The 19944-nt window shown below is 46.8% G+C and overlaps 1 protein-coding gene across 1 annotated transcript in view; it reads left to right on the forward strand.

The window, feature by feature from the left end:
* Nucleotides 1-2591: 2591 nt before the first annotated feature.
* APPL2 (adaptor protein, phosphotyrosine interacting with PH domain and leucine zipper 2) overlaps nt 2592-19944 on the forward strand; it is a 132394-nt gene continuing 115041 nt past the window's right edge. Inside the window, exon 1 of the mRNA XM_077265534.1 lies at nt 2592-2768. Within this exon, the coding sequence (XP_077121649.1) occupies nt 2715-2768 (54 nt within the window). The 5' untranslated portion in view covers nt 2592-2714. The remainder of the gene's footprint in view (nt 2769-19944) is intronic.

A 19944-nucleotide genomic window follows, 5' to 3' on the forward strand; every position in this document is an offset into this window, starting at 1 on the left:
ACTCCTCAAACCCGCAATTTTTAATCATTTTCATTCTGCTCCGTCGCATTGTCATTTACCTATTTCTTCCTATGCTTCTTTTGAGGTTAAGGATATTCTCGCTAGGAAATTTGTTAAGGGTAAGACTTTTTACTTACTTGATTGGAAAGGTTTTGGGCCCGAAGAAAGATCTTGGGAACCCCTGGAGAATATCAATGCTCCTGTAATCTTGAAAAGATTCCTTTCCAGCTTTAAAGAGATGGGGGGTAAGAGAGGGGTTACTGTTACGCCGCTTTCTCATACTTACCTGTCCGGCCGGCGTGCTTCCGATGCTCCTTCCTGCTCTCCGTCTTCCAGCTTCTCCAGCGCTCGTCCATTCTCTGGGCCGCGCATGCGCAGACGCGCTCCTTTCCTCGCTGGGGCTTCTGGGAGGTTGTGACCTGGCGGCTCCGCCTCCAATTTGGCGGCGCGCGTTGGGTACTTCTTCCCAGCGCCAGCCCTACTCAGATGCCTTTGCGTCTATTGCGTTTGCTGGTTTTTGCCAGCATCTCTGTAGGTTCTTTGGCTCCGGTCCCTGCATCCTTGCTGTGACTGTTAGTTATCCCAGTCCTGTGTTCCTGCCGTTCTAGCCAGTCCTGTGTTCCTGCCAGTCCTGCTGTTCCTGCCGTGTCTTCCAGTCCTGTGTTCCTGCCGTTCTAGCCAGTCCTGTGTTCCTGCCAGTCCTGCCGTGTCTTCCAGTCCAGTGTTCCTGCCGTTCCTGTCAGTCCTGCCGTGTCTTCCAGTCCAGTGTTCCTGCCGTTCCTGTCAGTCCTGCCGTGTCTTCCAGTCCAGTGTTCCTGCCATTCCTGTCAGTCCTGCCGTGTCTTCCAGTCCTGTGTTTCCTGCCGTGCCCACCAGTCATGTGTTCCCGCCGTATCTACTAGCCCTGAGTTCCTGCCGTGCCTTCCAGTCCTGTGTTCCTGTTGTGTTCCGTCAAACGTGTGTTTTCATCTTACCGGTCAGTACTTTTTCTTTGCTGCCACCGTCCGTCTTGTGCCTCCGCCATATTGGTCTGCTCCATAGCTCCGACCTTCTCCCATCTTCCGTTCTCCCTCTGTCATCCCTTTGGCTCCGGCAGTTGTGGCTTCACCCTTCTTGGGCCTGTCCCTAACGCTCCCTGTACAGGGTTTGACTCCATCTGGTCCGCTCGCCCTCGGGGGCTCTGAAGCCGTGACCCAGAGGGTCCACTTCTCTAGTCCTCATAAAGCTATGTACTTGCTATATATTGTACATAATCCCCACCAAGTTAATGTTAAGTAAAAGTCTGTTCTTGTGTGGTTGGTAGTCTGCTTCACTGAACGTCTCACCATCTGTTCCTGGCCAGCCAGTCACCGGCATCATGCACCTGCAAGGGCGTAATGCCCCCACAAACAAAGTCCACAAACCCAGCCAGGACCCTCATCTTAATGTAGTGTGCTGGGTGCGAAAGACCAGTCTTCTCCCACAGCTACCGCCCCACGTTACAATATCATAGGACCCTTGTGGTTGCTCAAAGAAACCTATTCACCCTTTGGTCAGTGTGGTACTATCATATGAGCCTGGTGGCAGCACATAGAAACCTATTAACTCTTCAAGCAGTGTGATAATGCCATGTGTGCTGGTGGCAGCACATAGAAACCTATTAACTCTTCAGGTAGTGTGATAATGCCATGTGTGCTGGTGGCAGCACATAGAAACCTATTAACTCTTCAGGTAGTGTGGTAATGCCATGTGGGCTGGTGGCAGCACATAGAAACCTATTAACTCTTCAGGTAGTGTGGTAATGCCATGTGGGCTGGTGGCAGCACATAGAAACCTATTTGCTCTTCAGGCAGTGTGGTAATGCCATGTGGGCTGGTGGCAGCACATAGAAACCTATTAACTCTTCAGGTAGTGTGGTAATGCCATGTGGGCTGGTGGCAGCACATAGAAACCTATTAACTCTTCAGGTAGTGTGGTAATGCCATGTGGGCTGGTGGCAGCACATAGAAACCTATTAACTCTTCAGGCAGTGTGGTAATGCCATGTGGGCTGGTGGCAGCACATAGAAACTAGTGATGAGCGAATATACTCGTTACTCGAGATTTCTCAAGCATGCTCGGGGTCCTCCGAGTATTTTTTAGTGCTCGGAGATTTACTTTTTCATGCCGCAGCTGAATGATTTACATCCGTTAGCCAGCATAAGTACATGTGGGGATTCTCTAGCAACCAGGCAACCCCCACATGTACTCAGCCTGGCTAATAGATGTAAATCATTCAGCTGCGGCAGGAAAAACTAAATCTCCGAGCACTAAAAAATACTCGGAGGACCCCAGAGCATACTCGAGAAATCTCGAGTAATGAGTATATTCGCCCATCACTAATAGTAACCTATTAACTCTTCAGGCAGTGTGGTAATGCCATATGGGCTGGTGGCAGCACATAGAAACCTATTAACTCTTCAGGCAGTGTGGCAATGCCATGTAGCTTGTGGCAGCACATAGAAACCTATTAACTCTTCAGACAGTGTGGTAATGCCATGTGTGCGGGTGGCAGCGGTCTGCACTTTCCCTATCATTAGCATAGATAGTCTTTCTTCCAGCTACTTGCTGCCCACTAGTGGCCGCGGGTATAATCGCCAGTCCTGACGTGTCGCTGAGCTGCAGAAGGAAGGGCTGCTAATTGAACCCAGCTCAGTAATTCAGGAGCAGCACTGTGACTGTGGACTGGAGAACATCATGCCGGCTGTGGACAAGCTGCTGTTGGAGGAGGCTTTGCTGGACAGCCCCCAGGTAAGAGCGGGTGAGGGGCGCAGATTGCTGGGTGATGCTCATGTAATTCGGTGCAGGGGAACAAAGTCTATCAAATGCGGTAATAAGGGGCAGGCTAACTGCAACAGAAGCTGTGGCGCGGTACACCAGGAAGGAAGCCGTGCTCGTACCCGGATGCTGGGATTGTTGTGTCTGTGCATCTCTCCACACAGGAACTGGTCACATGACTTCTGAAGACGGAATGCCCTGTTGCTGTGTAATGTCACCGTGCGGGGCTGTCGGTGTGCCAGGCTGCTGTGTAATGTCACCGTGCGGGGCTGTCGGTGTGCCAGGCTGCTGTGTAATGTCACCGTGCGGGGCTGTCGGTGTGCCAGGCTGCTGTGTAATGTCCCCTGCTGGCACTGTGTGACAGGCTGGTGTGAGGCCTGTGGGAGGAGAGAGACCGGGCTGTGTGCTAGGGCACCATACTGGCGGTCTCTTCCTTGGCTGCACCAGTGCACAACCCACTTCACTGACCTTAGTACTGTCATACCCCTTCATTCCTGCCACCAGTGCTCTGCTGACTCCTATACTGGTTGCTAACATGACTGAGTTAAAGGGAACCTGTCACCAGTTTTTTTTGCCTATCAACTAAAAAGATTATTTAATAGAGTGTGAGCTATACATTCCCCAACTACTTGTGAAACCCCCCCGACTCCCCATGAATCCCCCATAAGTACGCATGCACAGCGAAAGACTTCAGGGACATAGTACCTCCGGAGCATGCACACTATTGTTTTTCGGCTTTGCCCACAGGTGGGCAAAGCATACTGCGCACGCGCAGGAGGCAATTTGAAGGCGCACGCGGGGGACCTGTACGCAAACATTGCTATTCACAGAACGGAATGCGTACAGCACGCCGATTTGGGGTGGGGAGAGGGGCCAGAACCAACGCCCATCGGACCGGACCGAGGATATTTCCATACAGCGTGGGAGCAATATAAAAGGTTCTTATGGTGGATTCATGGGGAGTCGGGGGGGTTTCACAAGTAGTTGGGGAATGTATAGCTCACACTCTATTAGATGATATTTTTAGTTGATAGGCAAAAAAAAGGTGACAGCTTCTCTTTAGGGTGTGTGCACACGTTCAGGTTTTGTTGTCCGCGGCAACCGAAAAAATGTAATTACATTTTTTTTTCTCGCTAAGCTGTTTAGCGATTAGGTTAATCCTTTTTTTTTATTGATAGATCGGGCAATTCTGAACGCGGCGATACCAAATATGTGTAGGTTTGATTTTTATTCTTTTAATTTTTTTATTTTGAATTTAACCCCTTAAGCCCCGAGGGTGGTTTGCACGTTAATGACCGGGCCAATTTTTACAATTCTGACCACTGTCCCTTTATGAGGTTATAACTCTGGAACGCTTCAACGGATCTTGGCGATTCTGACATTGTTTTCTTGTGACATATTGTACTTCATGTTAGTGGTAAAATTTCTTCGATATAACTTGCGTTTATTTGTGAAAAAAACGAATATTTGGCGAAAATTTTGAAAATTTCGCAATTTTCCAACTTTGAATTTTTATGCCCTTAAATCACAGACATATGTCACACAAAATGCTTAATAAATAACATTTCCCACATGTCTACTTTACATCAGCACAATTTTGGAACCAAAATTTTTTTTTGTGACGGAGTTATAAGGGTTAAAAGTTGACCAGCAATTTCTCATTTTTACAACACCATTTTTTTTTAGGGACCACATCTCATTTGAAGTCATTTTGACGGGTCTATATGATAGAAAATACCCAAGTGTGACACCATTCTAAAAACTGCACCCCTCAAGGTACTCAAAACCACTTTCAAGAAGTTTATTAACCCTTCAGGTGTTTCACAGGAATTTTTGGAATGTTTAAATAAAAATGAACATTTAACTTTTTTTCACACAAAATTTATTTCAGCTCCAATTTGTTTTATTTTACCAAGGGTAACAGGAGAAAATAGACCGCAAAATTTGTTGTACAATTTGTCCTGAGTACGCTGATACCCCATATGTGGGGGTAAACCACAGTTTGGGCGCATGGCAGAGCTTGGAAGCAAAGGAGCGCCATTTGACTTTTCAATGCAAAATTGACTGGAATTGAGATGGGACGCCATGTTGCATTTGGAGAGCCCCTGATGTGCCTAAACATTGAAACCCCTAACAAGTGACACCATTTTGGAAAGTAGACCCCCTAAGGAACTTATCTAGATGTGTGGTGAGCACTTTGACCCAACAAGTGCTTTACAGAAGTTTATAATGCAGAGCCGTAAAAATAAAAAATCATATTTTTTCACAAAAATGATCTTTTCACCCCCAATTTTTTATTTTCCCAAGGGTAAGAGAAGAAATTGGACCCCAAAAATTGTTGTGCAGTTTGTCCTGAGTACACTGATACCCCATATGTGGGTGTAAACCATTGTTTGGGCGCAGGGCAGAGCTCAGAAGGGAAGGAGCGCCATTTGACTTTTCAATGCAAAATTGACTGGAATTGAGATGGGACGCCATGTTGCGTTTGGAGAGCCCCTAATGTGCCTAAACATTGAAACCCCCCACGAGTGACACCATTTTGGAAAGTAGACCCCTTAAGGAACTTATCTAGATGTGTGTTGAGCACTTTGACCCAACAAGTGCTTCACAGAAGTTTATAATGCAGAGCCGTAAAAATAAAAAATCATATTTTTTCACAAAAATGATCTTTTCACCCCCATTTTTTTATTTCCCCAAGGGTAAGAGAAGAAATTAGACCACAAAAGTTGTTGTGCAATTTGTCCTGAGTACGACGATACCCCATATGTGGGGGTAAACCACTGTTTGGGTGCATAGCAGAGCTCGGAAGGGAAGGAGCGCTATTTGACTTTTCAATGCAAAATTGACTGGAATTAAGATGGGATGCCATGTTGCATTTGGAGAGCCCCTGATGTGCCTAAACATTAAAAAACCCCACAAGTGACACCATTTTGGAAAGTAGACCCCCTAAGGAACTTATCTAGATGTGTTTTGAGAGCTTTGAACCCCCAAGTGTTTCACTACAGTTTATAACGCAGAGCCGTGAAAATAAAAATTATTATTTTTTTTCACAAAAATGATTTTTTAGCCCCCAGTTTTGTATTTTCACAAGGGTATCAGGATAAATTGGACCCCAAAAGTTGTTGTCCAATTTGTCTGGAGTACGCTGATACCCCATTTGTGGGGAGGGACCACTGTTTGGGCGCATGACAGAGCTCGGAAGGGAAGGAGCGCCATTTGGAATGCAGACTTAAATGGATTGGTCTGCAGGCGTCACGTTGCATTTGCAGAGCCCCTGATGTACCCAAACAGTACAAACCCCCCACAAGTGACCCCATATTGGAAACTAGACCCCCCAAGGGACTTATCTAGATGTGTTGTGAGAACTTTGAACCCCCAAGTGTTTCACTACAGTTTATAACGCAGAGCCGTGAAAATAATTTTTTTTTTTTTTTCACAAAAATGAAATTTAGCCCCCAGTTTTGTATTTTCACAAGGGTATCAGGATAAATTGGACCATAAAAGTTGTTGTCCAATTTGTCCTGAGTACGCTGATACCCCCTATGTGGGGGGGAACCACTGTTTGGGCGCATGACAGAGCTCAGAAGGGAAGGAGCGCCATTTGGAATGCAGACTTAAATGGATTGGTCTGCAGGCATCACGTTGCATTTGCAGAGCCCCTGATGTACCCAAACAGTACAAACCCCCCACAAGTGACCCCATATTGGAAACTAGACCCCCCAAGGAACTTATCTAGATGTGATGTGAGAACTTTGAACCCCCAAGTGTTTCACTACAGTTTATAACGCAGAGCCGTGAAAATAAAAATTATTTTTCTTTTTCACAAAAATGATTTTTTAGCCCCCAGTTTTGTATTTTCACAAGGGTATCAGGATAAATTGGACCCTAAAAGTTGTTGTCCAATTTGTCCTGAGTACGCTGATACCCCCTATGTGGGGGGGAACCACTGTTTGGGCGCATGACAGAGCTCGGAAGGGAAGGAGCGCCATTTGGACTGCAGACTTAAATGGATTGGTCTGCAGGCGTCACGTTGCATTTGCAGAGCCCCTGATGTACCCAAATAGTACAAACCCCCCACAAGTGACCCCATATTGGAAACTAGACCTCCCAAGGAACTTATCTAGATGTGTTGTGAGAACTTTGAACCCCCAAGTGTTTCACTACAGTTTACAACGCAGAGCCGTGAAAATAAAACATATTTTTTTTCCCACAAAAATGATTTTTAGCCCCCCAAATTTTTATTTTCCCAAGGATAACAAGAGAACTTGGACCCCAGAAGTTGTTGTTCAATTTGTCCCTAGTACGCTGATACCCCATATGTTGGGGTAAACCCCTTTTTGGACGCACGGGAGAGCTCGGAAGGGAAGGAGCACTGTTTTACTTTTTCAACGCAGAATTGGCTGGAATTGAGATTGGACGCCATGTCGCGTTTGGAGAGCCCCTGATGTGCCTGAACAGTGGAAACTCCCCAATTCTACCTGAAACCCTACCCCTAACCTCACCCCTAACCGTTTACTGAACATTTTCTGACAGTCATAAGTGCCACGTATATAAGTGCCACGTATATAAGTGCCACGTATATAAGTGCCACGTATATAAGTGCCACGTATATAAGTGCCACGTATATAAGTGCCACGTATTTAAGAGCCACGTATTTAAGTGCCACGTATTTAAGTGCCACGTATTTAAGTGCCACGATATTTCAGTGCCACGATATTTCAGTGCCACGTATTTCAGTGCCACGTATTTCAGTGCCACGTATTTCAGGCACTGAAAAATACGTGGCACGTAAATACGTGGCACTTAAATACGTGGCACTTAAATACGTGGCACTTAAAGCCACGTATTTCAGTGCCACGTATTTCAGGCACTGAAAAATACGTGGCACGTAAATACGTGGCACGTAAATACGTGGCACTTAAATACGTGGCACTTAAATACGTGGCACTTAAATACGTGGCACTTATATACGTGGCACTTATATACGTGGCCACTGAAATATCGTGGCACTTATATACGTATATAAACGTATATTTCAGTGCCACGTATTTCAGTGCCACGTATTTCAGGTTAGGGGTAGGGTTAGGGTTTTTTGTTTTTTTCTTGTTTTCTTGTGTTTTTCTATAAAAACGCATGCGTTTTACCGCGTTTACATGCATTTTTTCACACATGTGGTTTTTTTAAAAAACGCATGCAGATAAAAACGCAAGTGTGAAACCAGACTAAAAGACGCTTTTTATAGCAAAAAAGTTTTTGCGTCTCCACATTTTGAGACCTATAATTTTTCCACATTTTGGTCCACAGAGTCATGTGAGGTCTTGTTTTTTGCGGGACGAGTTGACGTTTTTATTGGTAACATTTTCGGACACGTGACCATTTTTTATCACTTTTTATTCCGATTTTTGTGAGGCAGAATAACCAAAAACCAGCTATTCATGAATTTCTTTTGGGGGAGGCGTTTATACCGTTCTGCGCTTGGTAAAATTGATAAAGCAGTTTTATTCGTCGGGTCAGTACGATTACAGCGATACCTCATTTATATCATTTTTTTATGTTTTGACGCTTTTATACGATAAAAACTATTTTATAGAAAAAATAATTATTTTGGCATCGCTTTATTCTGAGGACTATAACTTTTTTATTTTTTTGCTGATGATGCTGTATGGCGGCTCGTTTTTTGCGGGACAAGATGACGTTTTCAGCGGTAACATGGTTATTTATATCCGTCTTTTTGATCACGTGTTATTCCACTTTTTGTCCGGCGGTATGGTAATAAAGCGTTGTTTTTTGCCTCGTTTTTTTTTTTTTTTTCTTACGGTGTTTACTGAAGGGGTTAACTAGTGGGCCAGTTTTATAGGTTGGGTCGTTACGGACGCGGCGATACTAAATATGTGTACTTTTATTGTTTTTGTTTGTTTTTTTTAGATAAAGAAATGTATTTATGGGAATAATATTTTTTTTTTTATTATTATTTATTTAGGAATTTTTTTTTTTTTTTTTTACACATGTGGAAATTTTTTTTTTTACTTTTTTACTTTGTCCCAGGGGGGGACATCACAGATCGCAGATCTGATAGTGTGCACAGCACTCTATTAGATCTGCGATCATCCTTTCATCGGAGCAGGCTGCAGCTTTCATCTGCAGCCTGCTCCGACCCGGAAGTGCTCCCTGCAGGACCCGGATACAGCCCCTCGGCCATTTTGGATCCGGGGCCTGCAGGGAGAAGACGTTCGGTACGAGGTGAGTACATCACCTTGTACCGATCGTCTCAGGGAAGCCCGCAGGGAGCCCCCTCCCTGCGCGATGCTTCCCTGTACCGCCGGTACACCGCGATCATGTTTGATCGCGGTGTGCCGGGGGTTAATGTGCCGGGGGCGGTCCGTGACCGCTCCTGGCACATAGTGCCGGATGTCAGCTGCGATATGCAGCCGACACCCGGCCGCGATCGGCCGCGCTCCCCCCGTGAGCGCGGCCGATCGCGTATGACGTACTATCCCGTCACCGGGAATTAAGTCCCAGGTCACCTTGACGGGATAGTACGTCATACGGGATTAAGGGGTTAAACTTTTTTTATATATTTTTATTTTTTTCATTTTTTTTTAATTTTTATTTTATTTATTTTTTTTTTTACTTTTGCCATGCTTCAATAGCCTCCGTGGGAGGCTAGAAGCTGGCATAGCCTGATCGGCTCTGCTACATAGCAGCGATCATCAGATCGCTCCTATGTAGCTGAATTGCAGGCTTATGAGCGCCGACCACAGGGTGGCGCTCACAGCAAAGCGGCATCAGTAACCATAGAGGTCTCAAGGAGACCTCTGGTTGCTATGCCGACGCATCGCTGACCCCCGATCATGTGACTGGGGTCGGCGATGCGCTCATTTCCAGCCGCGCTAATAATAGTTAATAGCGGCGGGTGAATCGCCACTATTGCGGGCACATGTCACCTGTTCAAAACAGCTGACATGTCCCTGCTTTGATGTGGGCTCAGCACCAGAGCCCACATCAAAGCAGGGGATCCGACCTCCACAGTAATAGTACGGCGGAGGTCGTTAAGGGGTTAAACGATTGCTGCCGTTCATAAAAAATGTCTTGTAATGCAATGAGATTAGAAAATAATAGAATAATTTCTGTAAGCTTTATTTTCTATAAAACTTAAGTTTGTATACTTGACAACAAAAACCCTTTCAATGGATAAGTACAGGTGCTTCTCACAAAATTAGAATATCATCAAAAAGTTAATTTATTTCAGTTCTTAAATACAAAAAGTGAAACTCATATTATGCTAGCTATTGAACCCGTTCTACGCCCGGGTGGCGAGCATTTATATTGGTATATGGTCTCCATCCTGGTATGTGCTGCTCCCTTCTTGCTCTCCCATCCTGTCATGTGCTGCTCCATCCTGCGTCCCCATCCTGTCATATGCTGCTCCATCCTACACCCCCATCCTGTCATGTGTGTGCCCCCATTCTGTCATGTGCTGCTCCCATCCTGTGCCCCCATTCTGTCATGTGCTGCTCCCATCCTGTCATGTGCTCCCATCCTGCACCCTCATCCTGTCATGTGCTCCCATCCTGTGCCCCCATCCTGTCATGTGCTCCCATCCTGCGCCCCATCCTGTCATGTGCTCCCATCCTGCACCCCCATCCTGTCATGTGCTGCTCCCATCGTGCGCAATCATTCTGTCATGTGCTGCTTTCATCCCGTGCCCCCATTCTATCATGTGCTGCTCCCATCCTGCGCCCCATTCTGTTGTAATGTGCTGCACCCATTCTGCCTGTTCCTGTTTCCATTCTGCCATATGTTGCTCCCATCTTTCTCTCTCCGGCTCTACTGCCTGAGTGCGGGCGGCTGTGCTGAGTGCGGGCGGCTGTGCTGAGTGCGGGCGGCTGTGCTGAGTGCGGGCGGCTGTGCTGAGTGCGGGCGGCTGTGCTGAGTGCGGGCGGCTGTGCTGAGTGCGGGCGGCTGTGCTGAGTGCGGGCGGCTGTGCTGAGTGCGGGCGGCTGTGCGTGGCTGTGCTGAGTGCCGGCGGCGGTGCTGAGTGTGGGCGGCTGTGCTGAGTGCGGGCGGCTGTGCGTGGCTGTGCTGAGTGCCGGCGGCGGTGGTGAGTGCGGGCGGCTGTGCGTGGCTGTGGTGAGTGCTGGCGGCTGTGCGTGGCTGTGGTGAGTGCGGACGGCTGTGCGTGGCTGTGCTGGGCGCCGAGTGCTGGGGGCCTGAGCAGGCGGGGACACCGGCGCGCTGTGGGGGTCAGGTGCCGGAGTTGCCGCTAGCTCAGGCCCCCGGCACTTGCTACATTTACCTGTCCCCCGTTCCACCGATGCGCGCTGCTCCATCCTCCACATCCTCTGGCTGTGACTGTTCAGTCAGAGGGCGGCGCGCATTAAGCGCGTCATCGTGCCCTCTGAACTTAATGTCACAGGCAGAGGATGTGGAGGATGGAGCAGCGCGCATCGGTGGAACGGGACAGGTAAATATAGCATACTCACCCTCCTGGCTCGTCCCTGCTTCTCCGTTGGAGATCGCGGTGTGCGTTCAGTGCTTACGCATACCGCGATCTCCTGGGAGCGTCACTCTGTGGGGTCCAGACTGCGCCGGCGCATGCGCAGTCTATAAAGGCTTCGGACAGAGTGACGCTCCCAGTGTTATATTATAGATAGTCATTACAAACAGTGATCATTTTCAAATGTTAATTTCTGTTAATGTTGATGATTATGGCCTACAGCCAATGACAACCCAACAGTCATTATCTCAGTAAATTAGAATAATTAACCAAAAACACCTGCAAAGGCTTCCTAATCGTTTAGTCTGTTTCAGTAGGCTTCACAATCATGGGGAAGACTGCTGACTTGACAGATGTCCAGAAGGCAGTCATTGACACACTCCTCAAGGAGGGTAAACCACAAAAGTTTATTGCTAAAGAAGCTGGCTGCTCAGAGTGCTGTTTCCAAGCATATTAAGAAAAGGCCATTCAGAAATTTGGGGGGAGATTCACAAGGAGTGGACTGCTGCAGGAGTCATTGCTTCAAGAGTCACCACACACAGACTCACCTTTAATCAACTATTATAATTCACTAGTCTACACTTTTAACAGGAATTACATCTTCCCCCGTGTAAAATCGGATCTGAGTGAAGAGTCAGCCGTCCAGGGCACGTGTAATCCGCACTCAAAATATAAGAGAGCGAGAGAGACTACATTTTGTGCTCTGTAACAGTAAATTCTTATTTATATATGGGAGGAGTCCTTTGTACTAGTGTTCAGAGATTCAAAACATTTTTGTTGAAAATATGTGTAAAGCAGCTTTTTATTAAGATTTAATCGTAGAATCCTCAGCTTGTTTGGATGACTAATATCACAGTGGTTTTGAATCATATGATTAAACAGCCGTCATTGAAGGTAGTTCTAGCCAAATTGGCAGGACCTCAGAGTTAAACGTTATGCTCCAATTTTTCCTTTTTAATTTCTTAGAAATAAAAAAAATCTTTATTTCCAAGGCTACATTTACATGGACCGTACATGTAGAATTAGGCACTGTTTTACTTTTGTGCCTGATTTGTTCTTTGAGTAAGTTAGGCTAGTTTCACACTAGCGTTTACCTGATCTGCGGCAGGCTGCGGACTTCCTCCGTGAAGCCCCGCCCTCGGCCGCACCGCCGCCGCTAGCTCCACCTACTTCTGCATGCGGCCCGCATGCGGCCTCCGTACCTATCTTTAACATTAGGTATGCAGGTCGTGCGGCTGTATGCGGATGCTGCCACATGCGTCGTTTTGACGATGTGGCGACCAGCGTAGGACGCAGCCTGTAGCATTTTTTTTTTTCCACATCGTCAAAACGACGCATGCGGCAGCATCCGCATACAGCCCCATGACCTGCGTACCTAATGTTAAAGATGGGTACGGAGGCCGCATGCGGGCCGCATGCAGAAGTAGGCGGAGCTAGCGGCGGAGGTGAGGGCGGGGCTTCACGGAGGAAGTCTGCAGCCTGCCGCAGATCAGGTAAACGCTAGTGTGAAACTAGCCTTAAAGGGGTTTTCTCATACATTAATATAGGAGTTGTGCTACCCATCTATCAATCATATTTGAGAATCCTCAACAGTCAGATAATTTCCCTGCTGTGGCCATTCAGTCCTGAGTCTGCTAAGGCTACTTTCGCACATCAGGTTTTTTCATTCCAGCTCATTATGGCTCTTTTTAGAAAAACCGGAACCGGCAAAAAAAACCACCGGAACCATTTTTTCCCCATTGACTTGTATTAGCGCCGGATTGCGCCGCATTGCCCACCGTTCCTTCCGTTTTTTTCTATTCCGGCGTCTGGAAAAAACGTCTATAGTAAAGTTTTTTGTCTGCGGTGAAAAAGAAGGAAAGGCCAGATTCGGTGCTTCCAGCTTTTTGCTACAATGCAAGTCTATGGATGCCGGAATGCGCCGGATCCGGTGACCTGATCCGGTTTTTTAATCTGAGCATGCTCAGAACCAATTGGCCTGTCCCCAGGACACATATATAAACAATGCCAGTGAGGCCCTCACTCATACCAGCTATCAAGAGAGCCTGCCTGCCAGCAAGGAGAACCTGCCTGCCAGCAAGGAGAGCCTGCCTGCCAGCAAAGACCCTGCCTGACAGCAAGGAGAGCCAGCCTGCCTGCCAGCGGAGAGCCTGCCTGCCTGGAGAGCCTGCCTGCCAGCAAAGAGCCTGCCTGCCAGCAAAGAGCCTGCCTGCCAGCAAGGAGAGCCAGCCTGCCTGCCAGCGGAGAGCCTGCCTGCCTGCAAGGAGAGCCTACCTGCAAGGAGAGCCTGCCTGCCAGCAAAGAGCCTGCCTTCCTGCCAGCAAGAGAGCCTCAGCCATGAGGTAAATATATGTTTTGTTTTTATTGACTTTTTTTTGCCCTGTCTATCTGTCCCATATCTATCTACTGTATCTGACCCATATCTATCTACTGTATGTCCCATATCTATCTGTCCCATATCTATCTACTGTATCATATCTATCTACTGTATCTGTCCCATATCTATCTACTGTAAAGCGCTGCGGAATATGTTAGCGCTATATAAATAAAGATTATTATTATTATTATTACTGTATGTGTCCCATATCTATCTATCTGTCCCATATCTATCTACTGTATCTGTCCCATATCTATCTACAATCTCACACTACACCCAACACATAAAAACCAAAGATTACCGAAAGAACACTGCACACAACACATACAAACTGATCATTACAGACATCACACAACTTACAACACATACAAAATGATCATTATAGACATCACACTGCACACAACACATAAAAAGGCAACATCCAAGCACATATTTTTTTTTTCTTATAGTATTATGATTCTGGTGCTCGATCCCGAGGTCCTCAGAGCGGCTCCCAGGGTTATCAGCGTGAGAGTGCGGGCGGCCGTCATCGTGTAAGCATCTCCTTTTTTTTTTTTTTAATTTGAACTTAATGTTGTTTTGAATGTAATGTTTTTTTTTTCTTCTTTTTTAACAGGCTTCACAGCATGCTCCTGAGTCGGACGGTGTGGAGGTCGGGCTAAATATCGACCTCCTCATCGATCTGATCCGAGAGAGGGAGCCGCTGTGGAATATGGGTGACCGCTGCCACGCAGATGTAATTGTGACCAGTCGACTCTGGGAGCAAGTCTGCCAACAGCTTGTAGACAACTGGGAGGACCTCGATGTTTGGGCCCAGAATCAAGCACGTAAGTATACACAGTGCAGTTATGTTGCTGGATTTAAAGTGTTGTATACTAACCAATTTGTGCTTTCACTTTTTTTCAGGTGAGAGGATTGTCAAGCGGTGGCGGTCGATCAGGGAACGCTTCAAGAAGGAGTTCAACAAAGAGATGCGGGCCCCGAGTGGATCTGGAGGACGCAGGAGCAGATATAAATATGCCCAAGCCCTGTCGATCCTCAGGTCAACGATGGTGAGCCGAAGGTAAATATTACCCACCACATTTACCCATGTTTACATGTGTAACCCTCTTTTGCTGTTTCAGCCAGGGCTATGCAATATCAATATATTATACCGTATATACTCGAGTATAAGCCGACCCCCCCCTAATTTTGCCACAAAAAACTGGGAAAACTTAATGACTCGAGTATAAGCCTAGGGTGGAAAATGCAGCAGCTACCGGTAAATTTCAAAAGTAAAAATAGATACCAATAAAAGTAAAATTAATTGAGACATCAGTAGTTTAACTGTTTTTGAATATCCATATTGAATCAGGAGCCCCAGATAATGCTCTATACAGTTTATGATGGGCTCCGTAAGATGCTCCATATTAAAATATGCCCCATATAATCCTGCACAAATGTTGATTATGACCCCATAAGATGCTCCATACAGACATTTGCCCTCATATCATGCTGCACATGGCCCCATATAATGCTGCACATGGCCCCATACAGATATTTGCCCCCATATCATGCTGCACATAGCCACATAAGATGCCCCATACAGATATTTGCCCCCATATAATGGTGCACATGGCCACATAAGATGCTCCATACAGATATTTGACCCATATGCTGTTGATGCGATTAAAAAAATAAAAAAATTACATACTCACCTCTCCGGCCCCCGGCACTTGCTATAGTAACCTGCTCCCCGTTCCACCGCTGACCGCCGCTGTGTCTTCCCATCCTCTGCACTGACGTTCAGGAAGAGGGCGGCGCGCACTAATCACGTCACCGCGCCCTCTGACCTGAGCGTCACTGCGGAAGACACAGCGGCGCCGACGGTGGAACGAGGACCAGGTGAATATCGTGCACTGCCCCGTCATACTTACCTGCTCCTGGCGCCGTCGCTGCACGTCTGTTCCCCGGCGCCGCATTTTCTTCCTGTACTGAGCGGTCACCGTTACCGCTCATTACAGTAATGAATATGCGGCTCCACCTCTATGGGTAGTGGAGCCGCATATTCATTACTGTAATGAGCGGTACCATGTGACCGCTCAGTACAGGAAGAAACTGCAGCGCCAGGAAGCAGGGACCTGCAAGGACCGCGCCAGGAGCAGGTGAGTATTATTATTAGACAGCCCCCCGCTCCCCTCCCCTGCCGACCCCTGGGTATGACTCGAGTATAAGCCGAGAGAGGGACTTTCAGCCCAAAAAAGTGGGCTGAAAATCTCGGCTTATACTCGAGTATATACGGTATATTTTTTTTCACTTTGTTCCACAGCACCGTCAGCAGCACTCGGGAGCCTGCAGCAGAGTTGAACCCTTCTGGGGCGATCCCTCAGGAGTCCGCCACTGCGGGACACTTCGACAGTCCTGGCCCCTCTGCACCTTTCCAGCCTACCCTCACATCTGATCCCTCGGTCCCAACCACCAGCGCTGGAGCTGCATTGTGGCCGGCTGCATTGCATGAATCTGCTGGTGAGGATATAGCTTTTCTTTTACCCCACCCCTTTGATGCTGCCACCTGTACTACATTTGTGGCTTCGGGGCGGCAGCGCCAGAGGGGTCAGGTACAGAGCTATGCGCCCGAGTTCTTGCACCTGAATGCATCCTTCCAGAACTGTCTGAGACTTTTGTCGTAGCAAATGGCCGCAGGTTTTAATTTGATAAACAAAAGCATTCTCTAGTTGCATGCACTTCTGCTACGGATGCATTCAGATGCAAGTTAATCACCGAACCACACTTCTTTCCGGTCGGTACTCGAGCGCATGGATAAGCTATCTCCTGATCAGCAGATCCAAGTAATGCAATCGTGCCAGTCTACTCTAGTTCTTGTTACCTCCCAAGCCACCACATCTGCCCCCCCCAGCCACTGTCCCTCCCTCCAGCCACTGCCAGCATCGTGCCCCTGCCCCGTCCCAGCATCCTGCCTGTTCCCCGTCCCAGCATCCTGACCCGTACCAGCATCCTGACCCATACCAGTTACCACCAACATCTTCCGCTTCTACTCTCGATGCCCACTACCACCAGTCTCCTTCACCCATCATGTCACTATCCCAACCCTCTTCTCCACCCATCACCTCTTCTGCCTCCCAATCCATCAACTACACCCCCTCCAACCTTCCAAATTCCAAATACAACTCCCAGTTTCATGTCCACCCGTTCTTTCTTTCTACTTTATAAGTTAAAGTTCGGGGTGGAGATATTGCTGGAGGGGCTGTCAAATTGGGACACTTCAACAGTGGGAGTGTGAAGAGAGGAATGTGGTGGTGGTGAAGGATCAGTAGGTAGCGACCTTTAGTTTAATAAAACTGTTTTTTTTCACACAATTTGTCGTTTATTTAGAAGGTATAAGGTTAAATACGTTGGGTAAAGAAAGGTTTAATAATGTGGTTATAGGTTAAATACTTTGGGTACAACCCAAACAGGTACATAACTTGGGTAAAAGAAGGTTAAAGGTTAAATACTTTGGGGCAACACAACAGGTACACAACTTAGTACAATAAAATAAAATACTAAGGCCATGTTCACACTTTGCGGTTTTTACCGCGGAACCGCTGCGATTTTGATGCTGCGGGTCCGCAGCAGTTTCCATAGCGTTTCCATTTACATGTAAACCCTATGGAAACCGCAAACCGCTGTGCACATGCTGCGGGAAAAACCGCGCAGAAACGCAGCGGTTTAAAACCCGCAGCATGTCACTTCTTTGTGCAGAATCGCTGCGATTCTGCACCCATAGGAATGCATTGAACCGCTTACTTCCCGCATGGGGCTGTGCCCACGTTGCGGGAAGTAAGCGGTTAATGTGCGGGTGGTACCCAGGGTGGAGGAGAGGAGACTCTCCTCCAGGCCCTGGGAACCATATTTGGGGTAAAAAAAAGAATAAAAATAAAAAATCATGTTATACTCACCTCTCAGCGCTGCACGCGGCCGGCCGGTCAGAGTTGCTGTGCGAACAGGACCTGTGGTGACGTCGCGGTCACATGACCGTGATGACGCCCGGGTCACATGACCGTGACGTCACGAAGGTCCTTCTCGGCACAGCATCTTTGGAACCGGAGCGCCGCGTGCAGCGCCGAGGAGATCCGGACATCGGAGGGTGAGTATAACCAATTTTTATTATTTTTAACATTACTATTGATGTTGCATATTGCTGCATATGCAGCATCAATAGTATAGGAGTAATCCCACAGCGGAAACCGCGGAACAAACCGCGATAAATCTGCAGGGATAACCGCAGCGGTTTTGCCCTGCAGATTTATCAATTCCGCTGCGGGAGAACCCGCAGAGGGACGCCGCAAAGTGTGAACGTGGCCTAAGGGTTACAAGGTCCAAGACAAATTTTTCAAACTCTCTCATCCTGCCAGGTGGAATAAAGTATTCTGCAAATTGGTCCCTCATTCGGGAAACTGACACAGAACTCTTAGGCCGGCGTCACACTCGGCGTATGTAAATACGGTCCGTTTATTACGGCCGTAATACGCAGAAATGTTCCCAAAATAGTGATCCGTATGTCATCCGTAGGCAGGGTGTGGCAGCGTATTTTGCGCATGGCATCCTCCGTATGTAATCCGTATGGCATCCGTACTGCAATAATTTCTCGCAGGCTTGCAAAACCGACATCTAATGGATTTATGTGCACAAATGTTCGTTAAAACATATATACAGTATGTGTGTGTGTGTGTGTGTGTGTGTGTGTATATATATATATATATATATATATATATATATATATATATATATATATATATATATATATATATATATATATATTCTCATTGAGACACACACATATATCTATATATACTGTATTTATATTTAATTCAGCACGAGATATGTGAAAAGCCGGTAATTCAATTGCCGGCTTTTCATTTCTCCTTCCCAAACCCGACAGGATATGAGACATGGTTTACATACAGTAAACCATCTCATATCCCTTTTTTTTTTTTTCATATTCCACACTACTAATGTTAGTTGTGTGTATGTGCAAAATTTGGGCGCAGTAGCTTGTAAAATAAAGGGTTAAATGGCGGAAAAAATTGGCGTGGGCTCCCGCGCAATTTTCTCCGCCAGAGTGGTAAAGCCAGTGACTGAGGGCAGATATTAATAGCCTAGAGAGGGTCCATGGTTATTGGCCCCCCCCCGGCTACAAACCTCTGCCCCCAGCCACCCCAGAAAAGGCACATCTGGAAGATGCGCCTATTCTGGCACTTAGCCTCTCTTCCCACTCCCGTGTAGCGGTGGGATATGGGGTAATGAAGGGTTAATGTCACCTTGCTATTGTAAGGTGACATTAAGCCAGATTAATAATGGAGAGGTGTCAATTATGACACCTATCCATTATTAATCCAATAGTACGAAATGGTTAATAAGACACACACACATTATTTAAAAGTATTTTAATGAAATAAAGACACAGGGTGTTGTAATATTTTATTATACTGGTAATCCACCTGAAGACCCTCGTTCTGTAACAAAGGAAAAATAAAAAAAACAACAATATCTCATACCTTCCGTCGCTCAGGTCAAGTCCCACGAAGTAAATCCATCTGAAGGGGTTAAATCATTTTACAGCCAGGAGCTTTGCTAAGCAGTGCTCGTGCCTGTAAAATCCCCGGGGAATGAATGGAAAGCGGGTGACATGTAGCTACCTTGAGTCGCGGTGAGGCTGCCTCTGCTGGATGTCCTCATATGAACTCGAGCGTGGGAACTTTTCCAAGGCTCCAGTTCATGAGGACATCCAGCAGAGGGCGCATCACCGCAACTCAAGGTAACTACAGGACATTCCCCTGCAATCCAATCCAAATTTGTATTCCGCATCGGTGATGGCCATCAGCACAATGGAGAAGTATTTTTTATAGTTGAAATATTCAGATCCAGAACCAGCCGGTTTCACGATGCGGATATGTTTCCCGTTCACTGCACCCAAGCTCTTGGGAAACTGACGCACTTGCTGGAATTTCTCGGCTACTTCCAACCAACTCTTCATTGTGGGATGTGGTATAAATTCGCCGTGCAAACAGTCCCACAATGTACGACAGGTGTGCTTGACAATTCCGGAGATGGTGGAAATCCCAAGTCTGAACTGGAAATGGAGTGACGAAAGGGATTTTCCTGTTGCAAGAAATCTGTGAATAAAATCAAGGCAAAAATTAGTACAAAATACCATCAATAATCAGCTTTAACAGTAGGAGATACAATAAAAATTATTCCTAAAAAATCACTAAAAACTATTCTAAAAAAAAAAT

Source organism: Ranitomeya variabilis, chromosome 5 (genome assembly GCF_051348905.1).
Source record: "Ranitomeya variabilis isolate aRanVar5 chromosome 5, aRanVar5.hap1, whole genome shotgun sequence".
In the NCBI taxonomy this organism is placed as follows: domain Eukaryota; kingdom Metazoa; phylum Chordata; class Amphibia; order Anura; family Dendrobatidae; genus Ranitomeya; species Ranitomeya variabilis.